We start from the raw sequence: 23082 nt of genomic DNA on the forward strand, positions 1-23082 counted from the left end.
GCATTCATCTTTCCCTCGATTGCAACCAGTCGTCCTGTCCCTGCAGCTGAAAAACACCCCCACAGCATGATGCTGCCACCACCATGCTTCACTGTTGGGACTGTATTGGACAGGTGATGAGCAGTGCCTGGTTTTCTCCACACATACCGCTTAGAATTAAGGCCAAAAAGAAAAAGGCCAACCATCTTGGTCTCATCAGACCAGAGAAACGTATTTCTCACCGTCTTGGCAAACTCCATGCGGGCTTTCATGTGTCTTGCACTGAGGAGAGGCTTCCGTCGGGCCACTCTGCCATAAAGCCCCGACTGGTGGAGGGCTGCAGTGATGGTTGACTTTCTACAACTTTCTCCCATCTCCCGACTGCATCTCTGGAGCTCAGCCACAGTGATCTTTGGGTTCTTCTTTACCTCTCTCACCAAGGCTCTTATCCCCTGATAGCTCAGTTTGGCCAGACGGCCAGCTCTAGGAAGGGTTCTGGTTGTCCCAAAAGTCTTCCATTTAAGGATTATGGAGGCCACTGTGCTCTTAGGAACCTTAAGTGCAGCAGAAATTTATTTGTAACCTTGGCCAAATCTGTGCCTTGCCACAATTCTGTCTCTGAGCTCTTCAGGCAGTTGCTTTGACCTCATGATTCTCATTTGCTCTGACATGCACTGTGAGCTGTAAGGTCTTATATAGACAGGTGTGTGGCTTTCCTAATCAAGTCCAATCAGTATAATCAAACACAGCTGGACTCAAATGAAGGTGTAGAACCATCTCAAGGATGATCAGAAGAACTGGACAGCACCTGAGTTAAATATATGAGTGTCACAGCAAAGGGTCTGAATACTTAGTACCATGTGATATTTCAGTTTTTCTTTTTTAATAAATCTGCAAAAATGTCAACAATTCTGTGTTTTTCTGTCAATATGGGGTGCTGTGTGTACATTAATGAGGAAAATAATTAACTCAAATGATTTTAGCAAATGGCTGCAATATAACAAAGAGTGAAAAATTTAAGGGGGTCTGAATACTTTCCGTACCCACTGTATGTGCTATGAAACCTTACCTTTGGTTGTTAAGAATCAATTGAGCTAAACCCTAAAGTCTGAGGAAAGTATCAAATTAAGTACAAATGATACAAGATTCGAGCTCCAGCATTAGTTTCTATCCAAATCCAGAGAGAATGAGCTAAATTCTCAAGGAATGATGGTGTGTGTTGTTACTATTGCAGAGTTTTTTGGATTAACTTTTTATTCTGCTTGTGCTTGCGCTAGCTGCCATGCTACATGTAATTACTAGCAATTTATGCACTCTCGCATAATTAGTTGCAGGCCTCGGCTAAAACCGTTCCAAGAGGGAAAAAAATCTAAGAAATATCGACAGGGAGGGATGGATGAATGGATGATGGAATGAGAAAGGGATGGATGGATGGATGGATGGATGGATGGATGGATGGATGGATGGATGGAATGAAAAAGGGATGGATGGAGAAAAAGAAGGATGAATGGATGGATGGATGGAATGAGAAATGGATGGATGGATGGATGGATGGATGGATGGAATGAAAAAGGGATGATGGATGGATGGAATGAGAAAGGGATGATGGATGGATAGATGGATGGGATGAGAAAGTGATAGACGGGAGAAAACTTTCAAGGTCCAAAAAAAACATAAAAGTAGCAAGAAATTAATCCAGATATTCTAATTGTTATACAAGTTACAGAAACACTTTATATGATGAACAAATCGAAATGTAATGTCAAACCCAAGCGGCAACCTCCCCCAGTTTCTCTTGAAGCCAATACAGAAGTGACTTAAACTGCGATTCATCGACTGGCCACTAGGGACAGGCTCCAAAAGAGAGCAGAATCGCATTGTGTCCCATGTTAAAATGGCCAACTTTACAGCAGAAAAAAAAAAAAAAACATGTTTACATCCTGGATCAAATTGTGGTTTTGGTCTATACAACTAATTTTGCCCTTCATGACAACTCTGAGGGGGGTGAATTTTTTTATAACTCATCCGTTTAAATTATATTAAGCCTTAAAGTTCTGCATAATTAAGGGCGTGTTCACTTGAGTGACAGGTTTGCCGCTGCTGTCTGTGAGCCGTCATGTTACCTCAGCTAATTCCAGCCGCTGAATTTGGCATCTATGCTGTATTTGTGCTTTTTTCGGGATTATTTTATACAATTATAAAATAATAATATATACAATTATAAAATAATATGGCTTGCTGCATGGTCTAGACTCGAGACAGATGTGCGTCTGTGTAGATGTGCACGCATGCGAAAGATAAACAGAACTCACGTTGTTGGATCGTGGCATTTGCTAAAAGTTTTGTTCCTGATATTTACTACAATGACAATGGCGGGAGGATATAAAACTGCTGCATTTTGAAAAATTATACTTTGGACACAGGCTCATTTGTTTATGAGATATATGATCATATACAGTTTTACAACATAAACGTGGCTCAGGTTGCATAATTTCTTGAAGAATGATGATGGAGAGCAGATCATTCACAAGAAATGTGATACAAACAATGAATAACATATCGATATTTCATGGATTTAATGCTTTTGTGAACAAAAAGTGCTGTTTTTTGTTTATCAATGGACGCAAGTGTACATTTTACCCAAGTGCCACGGATTGGATTCATCTGGCGATCGCTATTTCATTATAAAGGTATGAAGTCCCCTTTGATTTTTCATGTTGTTATTTGCACACCTGACGCAAATTACAATATTACTGTTGCTGGAGCATCTATATTGTAAAAAGACACTGTATATTTGACAGTAAACATTTAGAACTTTCAAATGATATAACTTGTCATCTTTATTAATATTTGAGATAGTATCTAAGATAGATAGATAGCTCCTTTGCCTGCTAACATGATCATGTCGAGCTAGGTGGGTGTGGTTTCAGCAACCAGGCACCTCAGTTCCAACCACGTCCCGCCTCTTTGCCCATTTTCAGTTATCCGGGAGCAGCGGCCTCATTTTCGCTTCAAAAATGCTCTTCAGAAATCTTCGGGTGACATCACGGACACTACGTCCATATTTTTTTACAGTCTATGTCAAACCTCATGGTACATGACCAAATAAGAGACTGAGGTATGAGGTTGATCAATGTTTTGATTTGATTTGTGAGGGATTTAAGCCTTACATTTTGATCTGTTCTTCATAGAAATTGATCATGTTGCTTCAAAATACTTCAAATATAGGCGTTTTCACACCAATGGATCGTTTGTTTTTTTCCGAAAGAGGGACTAAATTTGTTACAATGTTGCATTTTCTTCTTGGTTCAGTTTGCTTTCATACAGCAACATTTCAAAGCGTGCCAAAATGTGTTTATGCAAGTCACATGTGAGTACAACTGTCCTCTTATTGCTCAGAGTTTTCTCAGAGTCATCCATTAAAAATGATTGACAAGTTTGCTCTATGAGCTTATTGTGGCTTTATTTGTAACTGTCGAGACACACGCAAACACTATACGAATGCAGCCATCATTCCTGCTGTTAAATTATATATTACATTCGTATTAATGCTGCGGCAAATTCAAACGCACTCTCTCTGGATCTCCTAGCACTGTCTAGTAGGCGAACTGTGTCGAGACTATAAGAATGTTATAATGCGGCCAGAGCAGGAATCAAGGCTTCGTCGCCAGACAAGCATTCTTGGACGGAGAAGCGAAATTACACAAGATTAGGAGGCGCTTTTTGGTTTTCAACTACGGTAATTAATGTGCTCACTCACAGAATCAGACACTACTGCATTTTTATATAACACATTTCCCATTATGAATTATGATTGAAAGCGTACCGAGACCAACTCTTCAAGGAGGTCTCGGTACGCATGTTTGGTCTGCTTTTGGTGCGCACCCGAGTGCAAACTCTAGCGTGATTCAACCAAACTAAATGAGGCAGTTGTGAATAGGGTTGCAAAATTCCGGGAATTTTCAAGGCTGGAAACTTTCCATGGGAATTAACGGGAATATATGGGAATTAACGGGAATAAACAGGGAATTGCAGGTTTGCCTATAACAGGTAACTTAAATGTAGTTGAAAAAAATCTTGCAGCATAATCTTGGTTAAAACAACCAGATTTTATGCAATTTCAGTTTTTAAAACTTTACCGTGCACATTCCTCAATCACATTCACTACTTACTGCAGGGCTATTAAGGCCACACCCCCTGCATGCACTGTGCATTCCTCTATAACATGCACATTTGATCAAAAATACAAAAAAACAGTAATATTGTGAAATATTATTACAATTTAAAATAATGGTTTTCTGTTTTATTATATTAAAATATAATTTATTTCTGTGATCAAAGTTTAATTTTCAGCATCATTACTCCAGTCTTCAGTGTCACATGATCCTTCAAAAATCATTCTAATATGCTGATTTATTATCGATGTTGGAAACAGTTGTGCTGCTTAATATTTTTTTTACAACCTGTGATACTTTTTTTCAGGATTCTTTGATAAATAAAAAGTTAAAGAACAGCATTTTTTAAAAAATAGAAATCTTTTATAACAATATACACTACCGTTCAAAATTTGGGTGTCAGTAACTTTTTTTCTTTTTTTTTGAAAGAAATTAATACTTTTACTCAGCAAAGATGTGTGAAATTGATGAAAAAAGTGATATTAAAGACTTGTATTGTTAGAAAAGATTTTTCATTTTGAATAAATGCTGTTCTTTTTAACTTTTTATTCATCAAAGAATACTGAAAAAAAGTATCACAGGTTCCAAAAAATATTTAGCAGCACAACTGAAATTTCCACAGATTAAGTATCAAATCAGCATATTAGAATGATTTCTGAAGGATCATGTGACACTGAAATAAATAACACACGAACAACAATTGCTGCAATAAAATATATTTATTTTACAAATTTACTAAATAAGAGTTAATTGAATGCGAAAAAGAAATAACTGATATTTCATGTTATTATGACCAGACTAAATGTTTATATTTATGTTTGTATATGATATATTTTATAGAAATTTATATAAAATTTATATGGAAATTTATATAAATTTCCCAAAATTTCCAATTAATTCCCATATATTCTCGTAAAGTTTCCAAATTGGAATATTTCCAAAATTGCCCAGGCTAAGTTTCCATGGAAATTTTCCGTAAATTTACCGGAAACTTTCCTCCCCTTTGCAACCCTAGTTGTGAAAGCACTCTATATCAGTCGATTTGGATTTACCTTCATGCTACCTTTTTGTCCTTATTGAAGCTTGTAGGTTTTGGGCCCCGCTGACTTTCATAATATGGACATAAACAGCTGAAACATTCTTCAAAATATCTTTCATTATGTTCCACAGACTAATGAAAGTCATGCAGGTTTAGAATGTCATGAGGTGAGTAAATAATAACAGACTTTTCCTTTTTTGGGGTGAACTATCCCTCTAAGCGTCTAAATACTGTATACTGAAATTACTGTAGAAGTTACTAAAAAGATTAGCTAGTGACTGAGCCATTGTTGAGGCTTGAAGGCATGCAGGTGGTTATCCAAAGACTTGAGCCTTGATTTTACACCATGGAAACTGATAAGAGTGAGGTTACACATTCCACACAGCTGGGCACTGAAGGAGATAAGACGTTTCTAGTTCCCTCTCGCTTTCTCTAATCAAAGTTTTTTAGTCATCTTCTTTTAAACTACATGTTTTGATACTAAAGATTTATTTTTTGCCTGGCATTCTCTTGTATGAGCAACAACAGAGTGTGAATATATATTCTCGTGCTTTGAATCTTGTTGCTTCCCAGGGGAAAATGAAGGTGCAAAACAAACGCAAAGTACACAAACAACACCACTACACAATCAAACTGAACCAAGATAGACCTCCCATCTGCCAAACACAGAGGAGAACTGTGTCCTCACCAAAATCTCCCATCTGGGACAATGGAGGAAGGAAAACAAACCTTCTTTCCCCACCCCAGTAAAACAATAACCTGAGGTTTTGGAAGAAAGTGAGTGAATTCACAGTGAAATCTCCAAATCTTGCTCCTAAATCCCTCGGGTGTCCTAAAATGTTCTTGATTCTTTCACTCAGTTTGGCACATTTAGCCTGTAAGAGTAAAAACAATGAGGAGCTTTCATGGAAGGTAACAGGAAAACAAAGCTTTCCTCAAAACTATGAAGGGAATAAACCATGCCAGGTTTTAAACAAAGTCCTTCTCTAAGGACATTAGATGGCAAGAACACTCTACTGTGGTATTATTTAACTACACACCAGCAAGAGTTTGTTGAGTCTCAGCTGAGGTGCTTTAATAAACTTGAGAATATCCATAGACCCCCCAAAATCCACCTCCACACCCACTGGCAGAATCGCTAACATCTGGATGGCACGTTTTGCTGGATATAATACTGCCTTTGTTCTTTTGCCATGGTTGTGATCAGCAGGCTAGCTTTGAAGGACCAGCCAAAAACTGAGTTACGGGGTACTAGATGAAGTGTCAACGTGACTAAGTGGTTTATTAATAATCTCTCATCTTCCCACTTTCAATAAAGTAGGCTGAATGAGTACTTTGCAGTGCATATAAAAGAAAAATAACCAAATGATGATGAATAAGCCATTAAACGTTCAATTTGCATTGCATGACAAGATGGATTTTACATGGCATACCAATTAATTTGACAAAAGTAATAGATAGATTAGAATTGGGTCCAGAAATAATCTCATATTGTGTCAAATAAACAAGTTTAAATAGTCCTGATGTTCTGAAGTGGACTGAATCTTCAAAAAAATTAAACAATTTTCTGGCAAAAACAACAAATCATATAATTGCACCCACATATAAAGGAGGACTTTATTCACTGATATTTCATTTTCTTGCAGTATTAAATTCATACCTCATAATGTAAACTCGTGTTTTGTTTATGTTAACTGATATGATGCTTTTGTATACAAAATACCAAAGACAAGCTGTTTTAACACCGTTTTAGTTCGATAACATCGTATTTACAATACACGAAATAATCCGCTGATTTATATTCCGATAAAACTTTAGATCTAAATGTAAGACTTCAACTCTAAGCTGTAAATATATAAGACTGTGATGCTGAATGCGCATGATGGATGGACCTCAAACTGTAACTATTATTATTTACATTTATTAAGTATTAAAATGTTCCGCATGCAAAATGGTCTTACCTTTATGTCTAAATGTAGAAAAACATTTATCCAATTTTTGTCCGAGCCGATGTTACACTGACCAAAGTTTGTGCAATAATTTAAAAGGACACTATAATATTCAGGATTTTCCCTGTGTTTAGCCTTACTATAAAGCTCCGTTTGCTAAATATAAATGAAAATCCTCTTGTATTTTGTCTTTTTACAGCGCAAAAGTCTGAGAAAATGAGCGGATTTCATCCGTAGAGATCACCGCCCCACAGGAAAAAGTTTTCACGCTGTGCTGCAGTCGGTCCATCCGAGCTAGTATGTGGAAAATACGACCATCTGATCTCACTCGCCGTATTCTGTCAAGACCCGCCCTCAATTTGATTATTGTTTGCTATGATTGGTACGGATTGTGAATGGCCCCTCAACTGTCCAATCAGAGGCAGCTTGTGAGAGGCTCCTATTGGCCCGTCCTGTCGCAGAAGGCGGGACTTGTGAATACGGGTGGGCGGCAGCTCTTCCTCAAGAGGGCGTCTGACGGTCGAAGATCTGATTTAAACTTTCTTTTGTTTTTGCTTACTAAGAAGTATGGACATTTAAACAATTTAATTCATTTAAATGCTAAATGATTTCAAACTGAAATATAAATGGAAATCAACCACAGGAACCTCTATTTAAAAGAATTCCTTAATATCAAGCGAAGATTTGGCCATCCAACGTTGAGAAAAGTAATTCGCACCACGTGATAATGACGTCAAGAAGAAGCGTTTTGAATAATAATTTAAATTTACATCCGAATAATGACGCTGATAAATTGTAATAACCATTAAATAAAATGAGAAAAAATTAGAAAAACAAAATTAAATCTATTTAAACGTTTGGATAAAGCTAAAACAGTTTGACGCCATTATTGAAATGCAACTTTACAAACTTATAGATATACTGACCCCTTGTGTCTTTTTAATTTTTTTCATTGTTTTTAATTGTTTCAAATAAAATATAAATTCTTGCTTTATTCCAGAGTTTTAAAGTTATTTAAATATTTTGAATTATATTAATTTTTTCATTGTTCATGTTAATGTGTTGTTGTTTTTTTGGTTACTATAAAAACTGTAGTTTCAATTAGGTTTTTAAATCGTATTTGCTGTAAACTAAAACACCTCTTTGTAAACTGCAAATATACTATATGCAAATATATAATATTTTCGCTTTTCATTTTTTTTTTTATTATTATGAAAGAATGTAAGCATTATATAACTGCAATAAAAATTTGGGGGGTTTGGGGGGAAATTTTCCAACTCATTTATTGATACTCATTTATTAACTTTACTTTTAGTTTTGTTTTCCAATCACGTGTATCAGTGAACTACATTTTCATTAAAGTTAATGAAGAAGAAAAAAATGTATAGAGTGAAGCATAGAGTCAAACAATAAAAATCTAGGCCGGATTGTATTATCCTGTCGATAACCAAAGACGATTGGCTCCTTTCACACCGTATGCGAACAGCCTAATTGTGACTGACAAGTGAAACATCCAATAAGAATCCACAAACGCGATGACGTACGCACGTACACGTTCCGGTTATATTTAGGGCCTATTTAAGCACCAAGCCAGTCTGTACCAATACTGCCCGTAGCGCTTGTCAAAAGCCGGTCATTGCGTAGTATCGAATATGTTGTAGCACATTCTCGTGTGCTATCAAACTGAAATTAAAGTGCATTTATTATCCGTCGTGTAACCACATCTAGCCTGGAAACACCAGTGTTGATTATCGGTTAGTTATTGATCAAGCCCTCCGCCCTGCACCTCTCATTGAAAGGACACCGATCTGGATTATTTGTATCTACAGATGTTTCGTCTACTATAATGCAAGATGCATGCTGGTGCTCGGAAAAGGCTGCTCGACTGCTTATTACTTGTCCTTTTAACCGCCTCCACCTACTGAAAATAATCGTAAACAGCTGAAAATCGTTGATATTTTGGGGTAAGTAGGACGCAACAGTGTGTCCGCCCATATTTATGTAAAGCACAACCTCCGAGCGCAGGCCATGTATCCTAGAAAGAGCTGAATTTATCTGTATTCCCTATGATATTGTTGGTTCCCATTTAGAGAAACCCGTTAAACACTTCGACGGGATTGCCAGTGGATATATGAGACTTTATACACGGTGTTTAAATGGATAATAACATTATGACAAGGTCATGATAAACGAGTCATTAGAGGCTTTTCAGACGCGGAACTTACAGCAAACCCAGAGGTAAAAATAATAGAGAAGCTCTTTTAACATATATATATAATTACCTTGACGATTAATTACATAAAAGTCAATGAGAGACGGGTTTAAAGTGGGCTTGTGTAGCTATAAGTATATTTATTCCAGTGTTATTATTGTCATAACACGCCCAAGTGAAATTCGGGCCCTGCGATATAATGGCGCTTAACTGTAAACTACTTATTAACAATTAACTTGTCTTAACACGATTTAAAATCTAAATCGCTTTATTATGATTAATGATTTAACCTGAAATGTTGCATTTAAGACTTAAAGGACTCATATTCGTGATAGTCTGCTGTTGAATCGAGTCATCTTAAATGAAAAGTGCACGATATTTTGTAAATATTTCGTTTTATATGTTTTTGTTGACTGTATGTTGTTAAAATATACTCTATAACTTTAAGATTTAGCTATTAGCTACGATGTCGAATGATGCCAAATCGTATTATTCGAGTCTGTTTCGGTTAATCGGTTTTATTGAGTTATAAATACTTAGTTTTATTAAAAAGCTATGTAAAAATTTAGGTAGTCCTAGCATATAAATAAATAACTTAATATTGTTATATTTGTGGTAGTGTGCCTTGTCTGTTGAATTGATTGTTCATCAGTTGAATTATTTAACTGGTTTTATTTAGTTGTACTAGCCTAACTTTGCCATGAAGTTAGCCTTAGATGCTGACATGGCAATAAATATAACTACTATTACTATTAGTTGTACTAACAAAGAAATTAAAAATGTTAAAGATGAGTAGTAATATAGGCTTGTAACTTCTAAAGGTGTCAACAAAAAGTGAATATATACTCCTTGTATTTATAACTTGGTCTATATAATGTCATGTGTGGTTTTCTGTTGATTCACTTCCTTACTGATTAATCTGTTTTAGCAATATTTCTTGAAGTAAATGGTTCAGCTATAGTTATAAAAAGTTTTAGTAATAATACATGGTGAAGCAGATAGAGGAGTGTATAATAGTAGTGTTTAAATTCTGTTATTTTGTGTTAGTCCAGTAGACCTGGCATTTTAAGTGTAAATGTAGGATGTTGTAGCTTAATGGTTAAACATCTGGACCTGGTTAAACAGAAAGGTTGTAGGTTCAAATCCTAAATGGCTTTATTAATGAACTATCACTGTCGAGCCTTTGCTCAAGATCATTAGACTAACACTGGGTTATTCCAGCGGACTGAATTGGTGAACTGTATGTCGCTTTGGATAATGGCATCAGTTAATTGACAAATTTGTTAAAAAAAAAAAAAAAAAAAAAAAAAAAATATATATAAATATATATATATATATATATATATATATATATATATATATATATATATATATATATATATATATATATATATATATATATATATATATATATATATATGTGTATATATATATATATATATATATATATATGTATATATATATATATATATATATATATATATATATATATATATATATGTGTATATATATATATATATATATATATATATATATATATATATATATATATATATATATATATATATATATATATATATATATATATATATATATATATATATATATATATATATATATATATATATATATATGTGTATATATATATATATGTATATTAAAACTGGAGACGTTTTGACAAAATAAACCAAGCATATCATTTTTTTTCTAAAGTGGAATTAAAACAACATCTTGAACTGCTTATTGATTTTCACCACTTTTTTTTCTGCTGCAGGTGAAGAATGACAGAATATAAGCTTGTGGTGGTGGGTGCTGGAGGCGTGGGCAAGAGCGCTCTCACCATTCAACTCATCCAGAACCACTTTGTGGATGAATACGACCCAACCATAGAGGTGAGGCATGTGTACCACTGTCTCTGCCTGTCAGGACTCTCACTTTCTACTGCCACACAAAGCTGTGAAATTCACCCTTATGTAAATATGCACAAAATTTACTGGTTAAGATTCAACAGTGTGATCAGGTTATTCTGGTTTAAAAGAAGGTGGTTACCAGATGGAGTGCCTTTTATGGTTCTCCCCTTTTACTTTTCTGGCATAGCGTCAATTTAATTTTAATTCAAAATTAATAAAAAAAATTTGTAGTTGTTTTGGAATAATGGAATTATTGGAATAATATTATATTATTCTTTGGAATAATGGATGAATTGGTCAAAATAAGACCAGGAGCATTATTTAATGTTCACTTATACACCCATTTTGCTAGAATTAATCAACACTTAAATGAACACTGTTTACACGACAGTTTTCAACGAAAAACTGAAAACTTTTTATGCATTTTGGCCTTTAATTTACATGACAGTGGAGTTTTGACGGCCTGAAAATGGGTTTCAAAGTGCAAGTTTTTGAAAACTATTCCGTTATCGTCTCTCTGTAAATACAAAAACGCAAATTTGTGAGAACGGTGATGTCATCCACATGCGTGTTTTAGTCTATAAGCATGTAGTTTTTATTTACAATGTGACATCACCAACTACTGGCATGGTATGTATCGTTTTTGCGGCTCTGTGTAAACGGGGATCATTTTGACAACATTCTCGTCATCTGTACGAGAAAAACACAAACATACATCGTTGTCGTGTAAACGTGCCCTAAAACTCATACACAATTATTTTTAGTGTTTGTGTTTTTTTTTTGTGTGTGTTTTTTTTTTTTTTTTTGTTTGTTTTTTTTTTTTTTTTTTTTTTTTTTTTTTTTTTTTTTTTTTTCATTTTATGGATGTCAGGTTTCAATAAAACAATTTTTTGGGATATTTCAGGCTTGAGTATTGTTAGTCTCACATAGCCAGACATTCAGACTGATGACCGAAGGTCTGGAATCCATAGTAGCTTTCATTGGCCAAGGAAAGCAATCAATCACAGTTTTTGTATGTGAGCATATTTTATAGAGTCTATGCTGTGAACTTCACATACTTCTGAAAATCCAGCATTTAGTTTATCCTGATAAGTGCTCATTAGCCGCTTTTCCACTGTCGGGCCACTGCAAGCCAGGGCTAACAACGTGCCAGGTGAGGCCAATAGCCTTGGACCTCAAGCACTGAGGCCAAAATCAAGCATAACTCTCAACACACTCAAACACATTTTTAGTGTGATGGTTTTGATCAAGTAAAACAGCGCTGCATTACCATACACATTTTAATTCATCACATAAAGTGACCTGTATGAGTAGTAATTCAGCACTCGAGAAACAAAACAAAAGGAGCGGCAACGTCCCACTGCGGTGTATACAAGCATAATACAAACCGCAACGTAAAATTTCCTGGGCTCTCAGCCCCGCCCTGCTTCATACCACAGTAATGTTTTATAAAACTTTAATACATTAGCTAATCCATGAACACTATTTCTGCCCGAGTCTGTCGGATTTCTTTCCTTTGGCTGTGGAGGTGAAGACATCAACTCCCACAATTCCACACTCATTTGCGGCGTCATTAAGCTACGCCTTTGTTTTAAATAAGCAACCTCTAGCGGTGAAAGTTACGTATTGTGCCTTTAATTTTCACTATACTGTTATCATTTCAGCCAGAACCTCAGAGGGAGCTCACAAGAAGAAAACCGGAGTTATACAAGTTAACGGCTGCATGTTATTTATGACGCATGCGAATGGCTGCATTAGTCCGGTATCAACAAAGGCACATGGAAGAGGCCGATAAAACATGAAACCAAATAAATACACGATTATAATCGTATATGATTTGTCTGTGTTCTTCAAGCAGTCTCTGGTATCTTCCATATGTGTTTTTATTATCGCAATTGTTGGCATAAGTAGGCTTTAGCATTGCATATAAATATATTTATGCTTCATATGGTGATCAGAATCCCCATCGGATCACAATCGGAAGTTACTTCAAACACTCGCTGGTGTCTGAAAGTGAGTTTTGAGCTAAATTTTGTTTTAAATGTTGAGGTTAGCTAGTAGCCTGATATAGCATGGGAAATGAGCAGCAGTGTTGACCCTAGGGCTGCACGATTAATCGCATGCTATTCTCACGCGCATTTCGTCAGTAAAGCCGGTTCCCTGATTACCGCTAAATCGCCATCACCTGCTTTCAAATGAAGCAGCATTTAATAGACAGAGCCGTAGGTCACTGAAAAGCCACGCAATATCGCGTTCATATCGCAGATGAATCGCCTGCGATAATGAACGCGATATTGCGTGGCTTGTCCGTGAACTACGGCTCCGTCTATTAAAAGGCGCTCCGTTTAAAAACAGGTGATGGCGATTTAGCGGTAATCAGGGAACCGGCTTTACTGACGAAATGCGCGTGAGAATAGCATGCGATTAATCGTGCAGCCCTAGTTGACCCTCTCCTGGGTCAACACAGGTAAACTCCACCTTTGTTCATGGTCACTCCTCAAGCCCCGGTTGGCCCGCTTTGGACCAAGGTATTCGATGGGCCAAAAAACCCTGGCCGTTGGCCCTGAGGCGGCCCAATCAAGCCCCGGAAGTGACAGTGGAAATGCAATGAAATGCACTAGCATGCTCGCTTTTGGCCCGGCGGTGGAAACTGGTGATACCAGCACTTCCCCCTAGCATTTTGCGCTCTGTTGAGCAGCTTCTTAAACATTTCTGATTTGCTGTGCTCAACAGATATGTCTGTGATTGGCTGCAATGATCAACACTTCAAAAACATGTTGTAGACATCTTTGACGCTCTTCAACGAGCACAGACATATCTGTTGAGCACATAAACACAATGGGCAATCAGAGGTGTTTAATTGTCACAGTTGTAAACACAAAGGCTTTCTTCTTCCATGAGGGGGTTTGGCATCACAAGGGCTTTGTTTCCAGACTAACCGTTTAAGAACGTGACACAGATTTCTCCTGGAAAGAATTTAACCAATCAGATGACGCCTCAGTCATATCCAATTTTATGTGCCATATGCATCAGATGTTCAGCTGCGGTCCGTGAGCGTGACTCTTTAGGCTGAGACTAGAGTATTGTCAAACTGTGATAATTTGACATTAGAGAACCACTAGAGTTTGTGATTGTTATACTGCTCAACATGCTCAAAATATCATTTCACTTGTGCAGGACTCCTACAGAAAGCAGGTGGTGATTGACGGGGAGACGTGTCTACTGGACATCTTGGACACTGCAGGTCAGGAGGAGTACAGCGCAATGAGGGACCAGTACATGAGGACAGGGGAGGGATTCCTTTGTGTCTTTGCCATCAATAACACCAAGTCCTTTGAGGACATTCACCACTACAGGTGAGGGTTAGCTACAAACTTAATACTGTGCAGAATCAGGTCTGTAAAGGGCTAAAACACCTCACAAAGTAAAATTAATTGTATGTGTTAGATGTGTAATATTCTCTGTGTGCTTTTGCAGAGAGCAGATAAAACGAGTAAAGGACTCTGAGGACGTCCCAATGGTCCTGGTGGGGAATAAGTGTGATCTTCCATCCCGCAGTGTGGATACCAAGCAGGCTCAGGATTTAGCACGTAGCTACGGCATTCCATTTATAGAGACCTCAGCAAAGACGAGACAGGTATGGAAAACATGGATGGACATGTATTGAGTACAAGTGTGTTGGACAAATCAATAAAAAAAATAGAAGTTTTGATGTGTTTAGCTATGTTTAGATGTGCACCAATAATTTGATTATTTAAAATAATACATAGATACAGTATTACAAATTACGCAAGTTACATAGCTTTTAATACATATGAAATAAAATGGACACTTTATTTGAAAAACTAAAACTTAAATTTTTATTGAACTGAAATCCTACTAATTCATCACTTGCATAGTAATTTGGAACACAGTGTATATTTGTTTCAATAATCAATTTCCTCATCTTTTCTCCACATCTAAAACAACTTTTGTTGATGCAACCAAGGCCGTAATTAAAATGAGCCTATAATATGATAACCTGGTGTTCAATCAAATTCCGATGGATAAAATTACCCAACCCTACATAATTTTCACACTATTTTTCTCAGAATTGCATCATTATGAAAGTTTTTCATTTCACTTTGTCTTTAATACCATGTTAATGTATTGTGGTGTTAAATTTGATTTGAAATTTGTAATCAAAGTTGTCTAATATATAAAATGAGTCTCTTAAATCCTTTCAAGAACATGTCTGGTCACATTTCTATGGAAGCCCGTTTCTGCCACAGTTGAGTAAAAAAATATAATTCTGGAAGTCATAATAATGAGAAACTTTCTCATAATTATGACTAAGTCATTATTATGAGAAACTTTCTCAATGTACTGAGATACTATGTCAGAATAATGAGAATTTTTCGTAATTATGACTTATTTTCTCATAATAATGAGAAACTTTCTCGTAATAATGACTTAACATCTCATAATAATGAGAAACTTTATCGTAATAATGAGAAACATCTACGCATGCGCAAAGCAGCGGAGCAGTGACGCGACATCCGCTGGTCAAATGCGAGAACTCCGCAACCATGGCACGTTCTGCAAAAGTGTAATCTATATATCATTAAATAAATAATATTATTGATAAATTATCAATAGCCTGTATGAGACGGGATGTAGTCTTCATTTGTAACATTCATTTGTATTTTTGTGTATGAACAAGCAGAAACACAGAGTGGTGATCCATGGATTTCAAAAGGATAGAGGAATAAGACAGCACACACCTACATATCCAATTCTGTTAAAGAACCTTCACCTGGAAAGCTGTCTTTTGCATACATTTTAATGAGTCATAAACATCTTAAAAGGTGTTTTCTGTAGGAATATCACTGGAATGAAGGTTTATGACTGGCCAAGTGCTTTAGGACCCGGTTTATATTAGAAAAGCTTTCCATTGCCTATGTCTTGGCAAACCTGCACATCACATAGCCTAGACTCATCCGCGAAAGTTTCTCATTCCTTCGTTAATCTGATAGTTTTGTAAGCCGTCGCGTTCATGCAGCAGTTTTCACCGTTACCACGGAAACCACTTTGCGTTCGTGCGCATGGAAAAGTATTGAAGATATACTGATAATTTATAACTGATGTTATTTAATGATACTATAGACTGCACTTTGTATATTACACTGAATTTAACGAAAACAGAAGTGCACGAATGCAGAATGTGCCATGTTAGCTGTTCTCGCATTTACGAGACTTTGACCAGCGGATGTCGCTAGCGTGCCATGCCCTTCTGCTCCGCTGCTCTGCGCATGCGTAGAATTTTCTCATTATTACGAGAAATTTTCTCATTATTCTGACATACTAAGTCATTATTATGAGAAACTTTCTCAATATAATGAGATACTAAGTCATAATTATAGTTTTGCATTATGACTTACAGAATTATATTTTTTACTCAACTGTGGCGGAAACGGGCTTCCATACATTTCACCCTGAAATCAAAGGGGAAAAAATCAGAAATTATACTTTAAAAAGTATAGATTATGCTTACAGTTTAGCACCTTTAATGTAATTTAATTCAAGTACATTTAGATGTATACATCATTGTAGTATTTCTTGTATTTTTTTTTTTTTTTTTTTTTTTTTTTTTTTTGAGAGGTCCCTAATGAAAAATAAATATAACACTATCTGAAATATATTTATTTCGTGCCAAGTATATTGCAAATACATTTACACATTATGTACTTAATAAAAAATATCCTGCGGTTGTACTTTTTAGTATACTAAACTGGTATACTTACAACTAATGCTCTTTAATTGTGCAGAAGGAGTCCAACTAAAGATATACTTGGTATACTTAATTGTGCTAAAGTGGAACTATTGCAAGTATACTTTAGGTACACTTTACATATCTTGCATTTAAAGACCTGATATTATTCAAATTTCATATAATCCTCCACATTTTTGGCCTAATATTAAGAAATGTGCATTGTGCACAAGTAGTACAACAAATAAAGTTTAATTCTATTTTTTTTTATATATAAAGTCTAAAGCGGTATGTCAGTAAATATGTTAATGGATTTGAAGTGTATTTAGTATGACATAAACGTATTTTAAATATGTAACTGATCTGGACATGGTTTTTGTTACATTCACACACCAGATTAAGGCAGTTGAAATGTGTGGAATTGGAGGATGTTGTCCAGTGCTGTTGCTTCACACTGGCTTCACGCATGAGTTCATTCTGACAAGCTTTATGAATAATCAATCAGATGCACATCACAGAACACAACTGATCTGGCTCTGGGTTTGTGCCTGGTCTGTCTTGTGCATTTGTTATCATTTCTCTGTGTTTGATTTCACCTCAAGATGAATTAATCTTTAAATGACAAAATGCAGTTTGGATTGATTGATCAAGGGTTCAATCACTATAAATCAACTGGGCAGACACTCTGTACCTCCTTCTGCAGTGCTCAAATCACAACTCCTTGTGGTGCTGGGGAATAATAAAGGCTTCTGAATTAATTTTCTTTCTGTTTCGAGCCACACATGCTACCCGCCGACACCATGGTGCCGTCTTCAGTACCCACAATTCCCTCTCTGGCTGCAAGCTGGAATAGTTCTGTGTGCATTTGTGTAAATTTCAGATTCACTTTTGAATTTGTTTTTATTATTATGTTTATTTTAAATCCAGTGGTGTTCAGAGGCATACATAAGGGTATGTTTACACGACAACGATTGCTAAAAATGGAAAAATATTTCCTTTTTGTTTATGAAATGTTTCACGTACGGACGGCAACGTTGTCAAAATGATCCCCGTTCACACGGATCTGTAAAGAAACTCTATGCACTTATAGACTGAACATGTAATATGTATGCACATGACATCAGTTTTCACAAATTCACGTTTTTTGGGGGGTTTTTTTGTTTACACAGAGACGACAGTGGTATTTGTTTACAAAAACTGGCACTTTGAGACCCGTTTTCAGGCCCCAAAACACCTTTGTCATAAATTAACAGCAAAAACACATTAAAAGTTTTTCGTTTTTTGTTGAAAAGTCGTGAGTCGTGTAAACGCCCCCTGATTGAGAAACTCTTCTACAATAGAGTGCAAAGATGCTGGGGGGAAAATGTATGCCATGGAAAAACCTGGCGTTTTTTGTGGAAAGTTGATATAAATTCCCTTTAAGTTCCCAGAAATGAGGGGGGAAAACCACTATTAATTATGCCAGAACTATGTGGGAAGATTTTATAGTTTCACTGGATTCCCGAAATTCAATTGCGACTGTTTTCCCGTCTCAGTAATGGCGGCTGTGCGTTCCTTAACACTGAAGGGAGTTGTGTTTTGCACTGCAGAGAGTGGAAGATGCCTTTTATACTCTGGTACGGGAGATCAGGCAATACCGGCTAAGAAAACTCACAAAAGAAGAAAAGACGACACAATGCATCAAGCTTAAAAAATGTGTTTTGATGTGAGAGGGGTAAGTCTGAAGCGCTGCCCATCTGCAGTCCAGGTGTTGGGTACGACATCTGCTGTATACTTTTCACTTGTTCTTGGGTGATTCTCACGAAAAGTATCAAAGAAATATCCGAGTCATATTTCACCCCAAAATTATACTATTCATTAAAAAAAGCCAATTTTTAGGACTATTAAAGGGTTGGTTCACCCAAAAATGAAAACCGTGTCGTCATTTACTCACCCTCATGTTGTTCCACACCCGTAAGTCTTTCATTCATCTATCACATATTTTAATAAAATCTGAGAGCTTTCTGTCCCTCCATTGACAGCTACGTAACTGACACTTTGACGCTTCAAAAAGTTCATAAAGAGATCGGAAAACTAATCCATATGAATTGAGTGGTTTAGTCCAAATTTTCGGAAAAGACACGCATTTAATTTAGACTTTTATTCACATTTATTTATTGACTTATTGATAGATTGAGTGGTTGTAATTGTTGCACTGAATTTAATACAATATATATATATATATATATATATATATATATATATATATATATATATATATATATATATATATATATATATATATGAGAAAAATTATTTTTTATTTATTTATTTTGTGTGTGTGTGTCCTGAATTCAATTAATGCAAATTATTAAAAAATCCAGAAAATAATTTTATTTCTGTATATTTACTTACTCAGTCTTTGTTGTAAAATGTAATTATTCAGACAGGCATTTTAGTGTTATTATTATAATATTATACATTATTTATTGATTGATTTTTGTTTGTTGCACAGAAATTGATTTATGCAAATGTTTTTCCAGGCAGAATAAAAAAAAAAAAAAAAAAAAAAACTTTATTGTATTTAAATGAGCATTTGAGGGGAACGTGTGCTTGACTGACTATCATGAAAACGTCACAATTCATAATAATATATAAGGCACTTAAAACACTTTTTTTATTTAGTTTTCATACGTTTTTAATATATTTTATAATGTAGTAATTTCACAGTTAATCTCCAAATTGAAACAACAAGGTCAGTATATTTGTTGAGGGCACTATGATTTGATTTTTGGGATGAAATATGACAGGGTTTTTTTTTTTTTTTTGTGAGATTCACACTCTTATTTTAAACCATCACTTCATTTCTTCATTACTTTTTTCACTATTGTTTCAGGAAGGGTTTGGTGAACATGGTCTTTTTAACACTGACATGAGACCGGTTTAATGTTGTTATTGTGACTAATGTTTGGAATGTGGCAGCGAAAGTTGGGCATAGATCTGTGAAAAATCTTTGATGCTTTAATGCTTTGCATAATCACCTGAAGTTCTTGTTTTCCTCTTTTGTTTTGAAGGGCGTGGACGACGCGTTTTATACTTTAGTACGAGAAATCCGGAAACACAAGGAGAAGATGAGCAAAGAGGGCAAGAAGAAAAAGAAGAAATCCAAAACAAAATGTGTATTAATGTGAACAAGCCTTTCCTGTCATTATGGACTCAAAAAAAAAAAAAAAAAAGAAGTTCCACAGCTGCATTTTGTACATTACACTAAATTATTAGCCTCTTCAGAATACAGAATGGATCCCTAATTCTACTTGCTTTCTTAAAAGAAATAAGCTTTACTTCTCGTTCGGTGCCAGTTGCCCCAAAGTGTTGGTCCCTTGACACCTTGTGTGGTTTATTTTATCGGGTGGGCTGTCAGAACTGGTTTTATTTTGCAGTTGGTTTATCTAGAGTAGTTTTATAAAGGTGTGGATTTAAAAGCATTCTTTTGGTGTGCTATATGAGAACTAGCCGTTTAGACAGGAAATTTGCATGTGAGTCGCTTGATTTCACAGGAACTGAAACTTTGAGGAACTTATTTTTGAGGACCAACACTTTCTGGGGGACGTTTTGATACATTATCACTGTGTATGACCTGCCTTTGGATGTCCCAGACTTCCAAAAACCACCTGCATGTGAACTTCCATTGTAGTCGGATTAACGCGCCCTCTCTCTAAAGCCATGGGTAATGTATATATGGTGAAATCTTAACCACGTTAACCTTATTTCCCTGTTTGCATGCTGTGTTCTGTTCTTTAAACTTCCAGGGAACGGTAATGCGTTAAACTGTATAATAGCCACTGTTGTGTAGAGAGGATTTTCTCAGCTGGTCCGAACTAGCCATTATCAATTTTTATTATATTTTCAATTTAATTATTATTATTATTATTATTATTATTATTATTTTTTAAATACTTTTACCTCAGTTGGTTTAGAGACTGTTTGGTGATAGCAACTCCATCTAAAATCTACAATAATTTCTCAGTGCACAGGATTGTGTTAAGGGAAAATGTACAATAACAAAAAATAAGGTGATTAAGATCACGCAAAATTTATATTATGTAAGAAGAAATTGCAGCATAATAAAAAAGACATGAAATGGTCAATTAAACTTTTTTTCAAACACTATACAGAAATGCACAGCTGCAGTTGACCAATCAGAATCAGGAATTCCAGAGAGTGTGTAATAACGATTTGAAACTTTCTTTTCTGTAAGGATCTACACTAGTGAAAGCCTCACTTCTGCATTCAGAGGAGGCTTTTTATTACGTATGAATATTAACCCTCTTGTGCCCAGCCAAACTGCGCCTTAGAAGTCTGAATAATTACATTGAAATTTTTTTTTTAATTTTTTTTTTTTTTTTTTTTTTTGCTAATGGCCGTTTACACGACACCATTTTCAACTGAAAACGGAAATTTTATGCGTTTTGGACGTTCATTTACATGACAATGGCGTTTTTCGGGGCCTGAAAAATGCAAACTTTTGAAAAAAATGTAAGTTTTTGAAACCAATAGTGTAATCTTCTGTTTTTCTTTACAAAGTGACATCGCCACCTACTGGCCTGGCAGCATAATACAGCGTTGTCGTCTCTACGTGGAAAACGCAAAGGAAAAACTTCTCCGTTTGTAGAGCATCATTGTCGTGTAAACGTACCCTGAATTGAGATTAGTAAATATAATGTACTACTAGTTATTGTGATGCAAATGTATGTGGAAAAAGGAATAAAACAAATGCCTTGTTCCTTTCTGCTGCCATTAGCCCAACTAGAAGCCCATTTAAAATTGATTCAAAGCTTTCCATTGAGCTCATACTTTTCAAAGAGGCGGTCGTGATCTAGTATACTATGGTAAAATATGGTTATATCTACGAAGGCAAATTTCAGCCATCACTCAAACCAAAGAGAGTGATTTAAAGATTTATTTTATGTGGCAATACTTGTGATGTCATGAGATGATGTCGTTTCCAATATACAAGCAGAATGTTGCTTTAAAACCTTCAGTGAGCTGTTTTACCATGCTTCCTTAACCTTTACTAGTTTTGCTTTTCTGATCATTTGACTGTATGACTAATACCGAGAAATCTAAATGCTAAATAAATCAGGACGTCCGCTCTTATGCAAAGTTAAAAGTATTTTAAGTAATTTCTGTTCCCTTTTAAAGTCATTCATTTAATAGCAGTCTGTAACGCAAGTAGCGAAGTCATTAGATATTTCTTGAATCATTTCTGAAATGTTCTCTGTCTGTTTGTGTGCCAATTGCAAATGTTGATAAAATGGTTCATGTATATACTGTATGGACCTTGTTTTAACAGCCTTTGTACGGTTGTGATAAGAAAGATGAATATTTTGTAAATTGTGCTTATTTTTTGGTTTAATGAAATGAATGACACTTAATTGTAATTAAGGGTCACGTGTTAACGTCTGAGAAAGTGCCGATCTGAGGTCATCTTCTGCCTCTCATGTTTTGGTGAATGTGATTATTAGGATGGGAAAAGCTGTTCTCAGATCAGCACAGTTTTATAAATACAACCCAATCCTGTTTTTTTTCCCCATTAATCTCAAGTCTTATTTAATGTGTAATTAAAAGAAATACATAAAACCCACAGGAGAGTCTCTGTGTGTGTTTGTTTGTTTGGTTGGTTAAAAATGAATGCTTTGTACAAGTTATGTTAATAGCGCAAAATGTTTGCTAAGCTTTTTCTTTTCATGGGTTAATCTCATAAAACCTCATTAGAACACGTCCAAATCATATTTCACGCTTTTTTTTTTTTTTTTTTTTTTTTTTTTTTTTTTTTGCATTGTAACATTTTATTGACAATTAAAGGGATAGTTTACCCAAAAATTTAAATTATCCCATGATTTACTCCCCTCAAGCCATCCTAGGTGTATCCTGGCTCTTCCAAGCTTTATAATGGTAGTGAAGGGGGTTTGAGTTTTTGAAGCCCAAAAAAAGTGCATCCATCCATCATAAAAGTAATCCATGCGACGGCAATGGGTTAATAAAGGCCTTCTGAAGCAAAGATGCATTTTTGTTAGAAAATATCCATAC

General features: G+C 35.5%; 2 protein-coding genes across 4 annotated transcripts in view; one reads left to right on the plus strand and one right to left on the minus strand.

Moving 5' to 3' along the window:
* Positions 1-7462, minus strand: part of LOC125246536 (ras association domain-containing protein 8) — a 28254-nt gene extending 20792 nt beyond the window's left edge. The window contains exon 1 of the mRNA XM_048157479.1: positions 7155-7462. The gene's annotated coding sequence lies outside the window, so the exon portion shown is untranslated. The remainder of the gene's footprint in view (positions 1-7154) is intronic.
* Positions 7463-8711: 1249 nt separating this feature from the next.
* kras (v-Ki-ras2 Kirsten rat sarcoma viral oncogene homolog) lies at positions 8712-22636 on the plus strand. 3 transcript variants are annotated; one of them, XM_048157480.1, is made up of 6 exons: positions 8712-9106; positions 11129-11246; positions 14442-14620; positions 14742-14901; positions 18603-18727; positions 20067-22636. In XM_048157480.1, the coding sequence occupies exons 2-5, from the start codon at positions 11136-11138 to the stop codon at positions 18720-18722; spliced, it is 570 nt and encodes a 189-aa protein (XP_048013437.1). In that variant the 5' UTR covers positions 8712-9106; positions 11129-11135; the 3' UTR covers positions 18723-18727; positions 20067-22636. The 3 variants fall into 3 exon arrangements, with proteins under 3 accessions (XP_048013437.1, XP_048013439.1, XP_048013438.1); XM_048157481.1 differs by lacking the exon at positions 8712-9106 and adding an exon at positions 9145-9380; XM_048157482.1 differs by lacking the exon at positions 18603-18727 and having other exon boundaries at positions 8718-9106.
* The last annotated feature ends 446 nt before the right edge of the window (positions 22637-23082 follow it).

This window comes from Megalobrama amblycephala, linkage group LG15, assembly GCF_018812025.1.
Source record: "Megalobrama amblycephala isolate DHTTF-2021 linkage group LG15, ASM1881202v1, whole genome shotgun sequence".
In the NCBI taxonomy this organism is placed as follows: Eukaryota; Metazoa; Chordata; class Actinopteri; order Cypriniformes; family Xenocyprididae; genus Megalobrama; species Megalobrama amblycephala.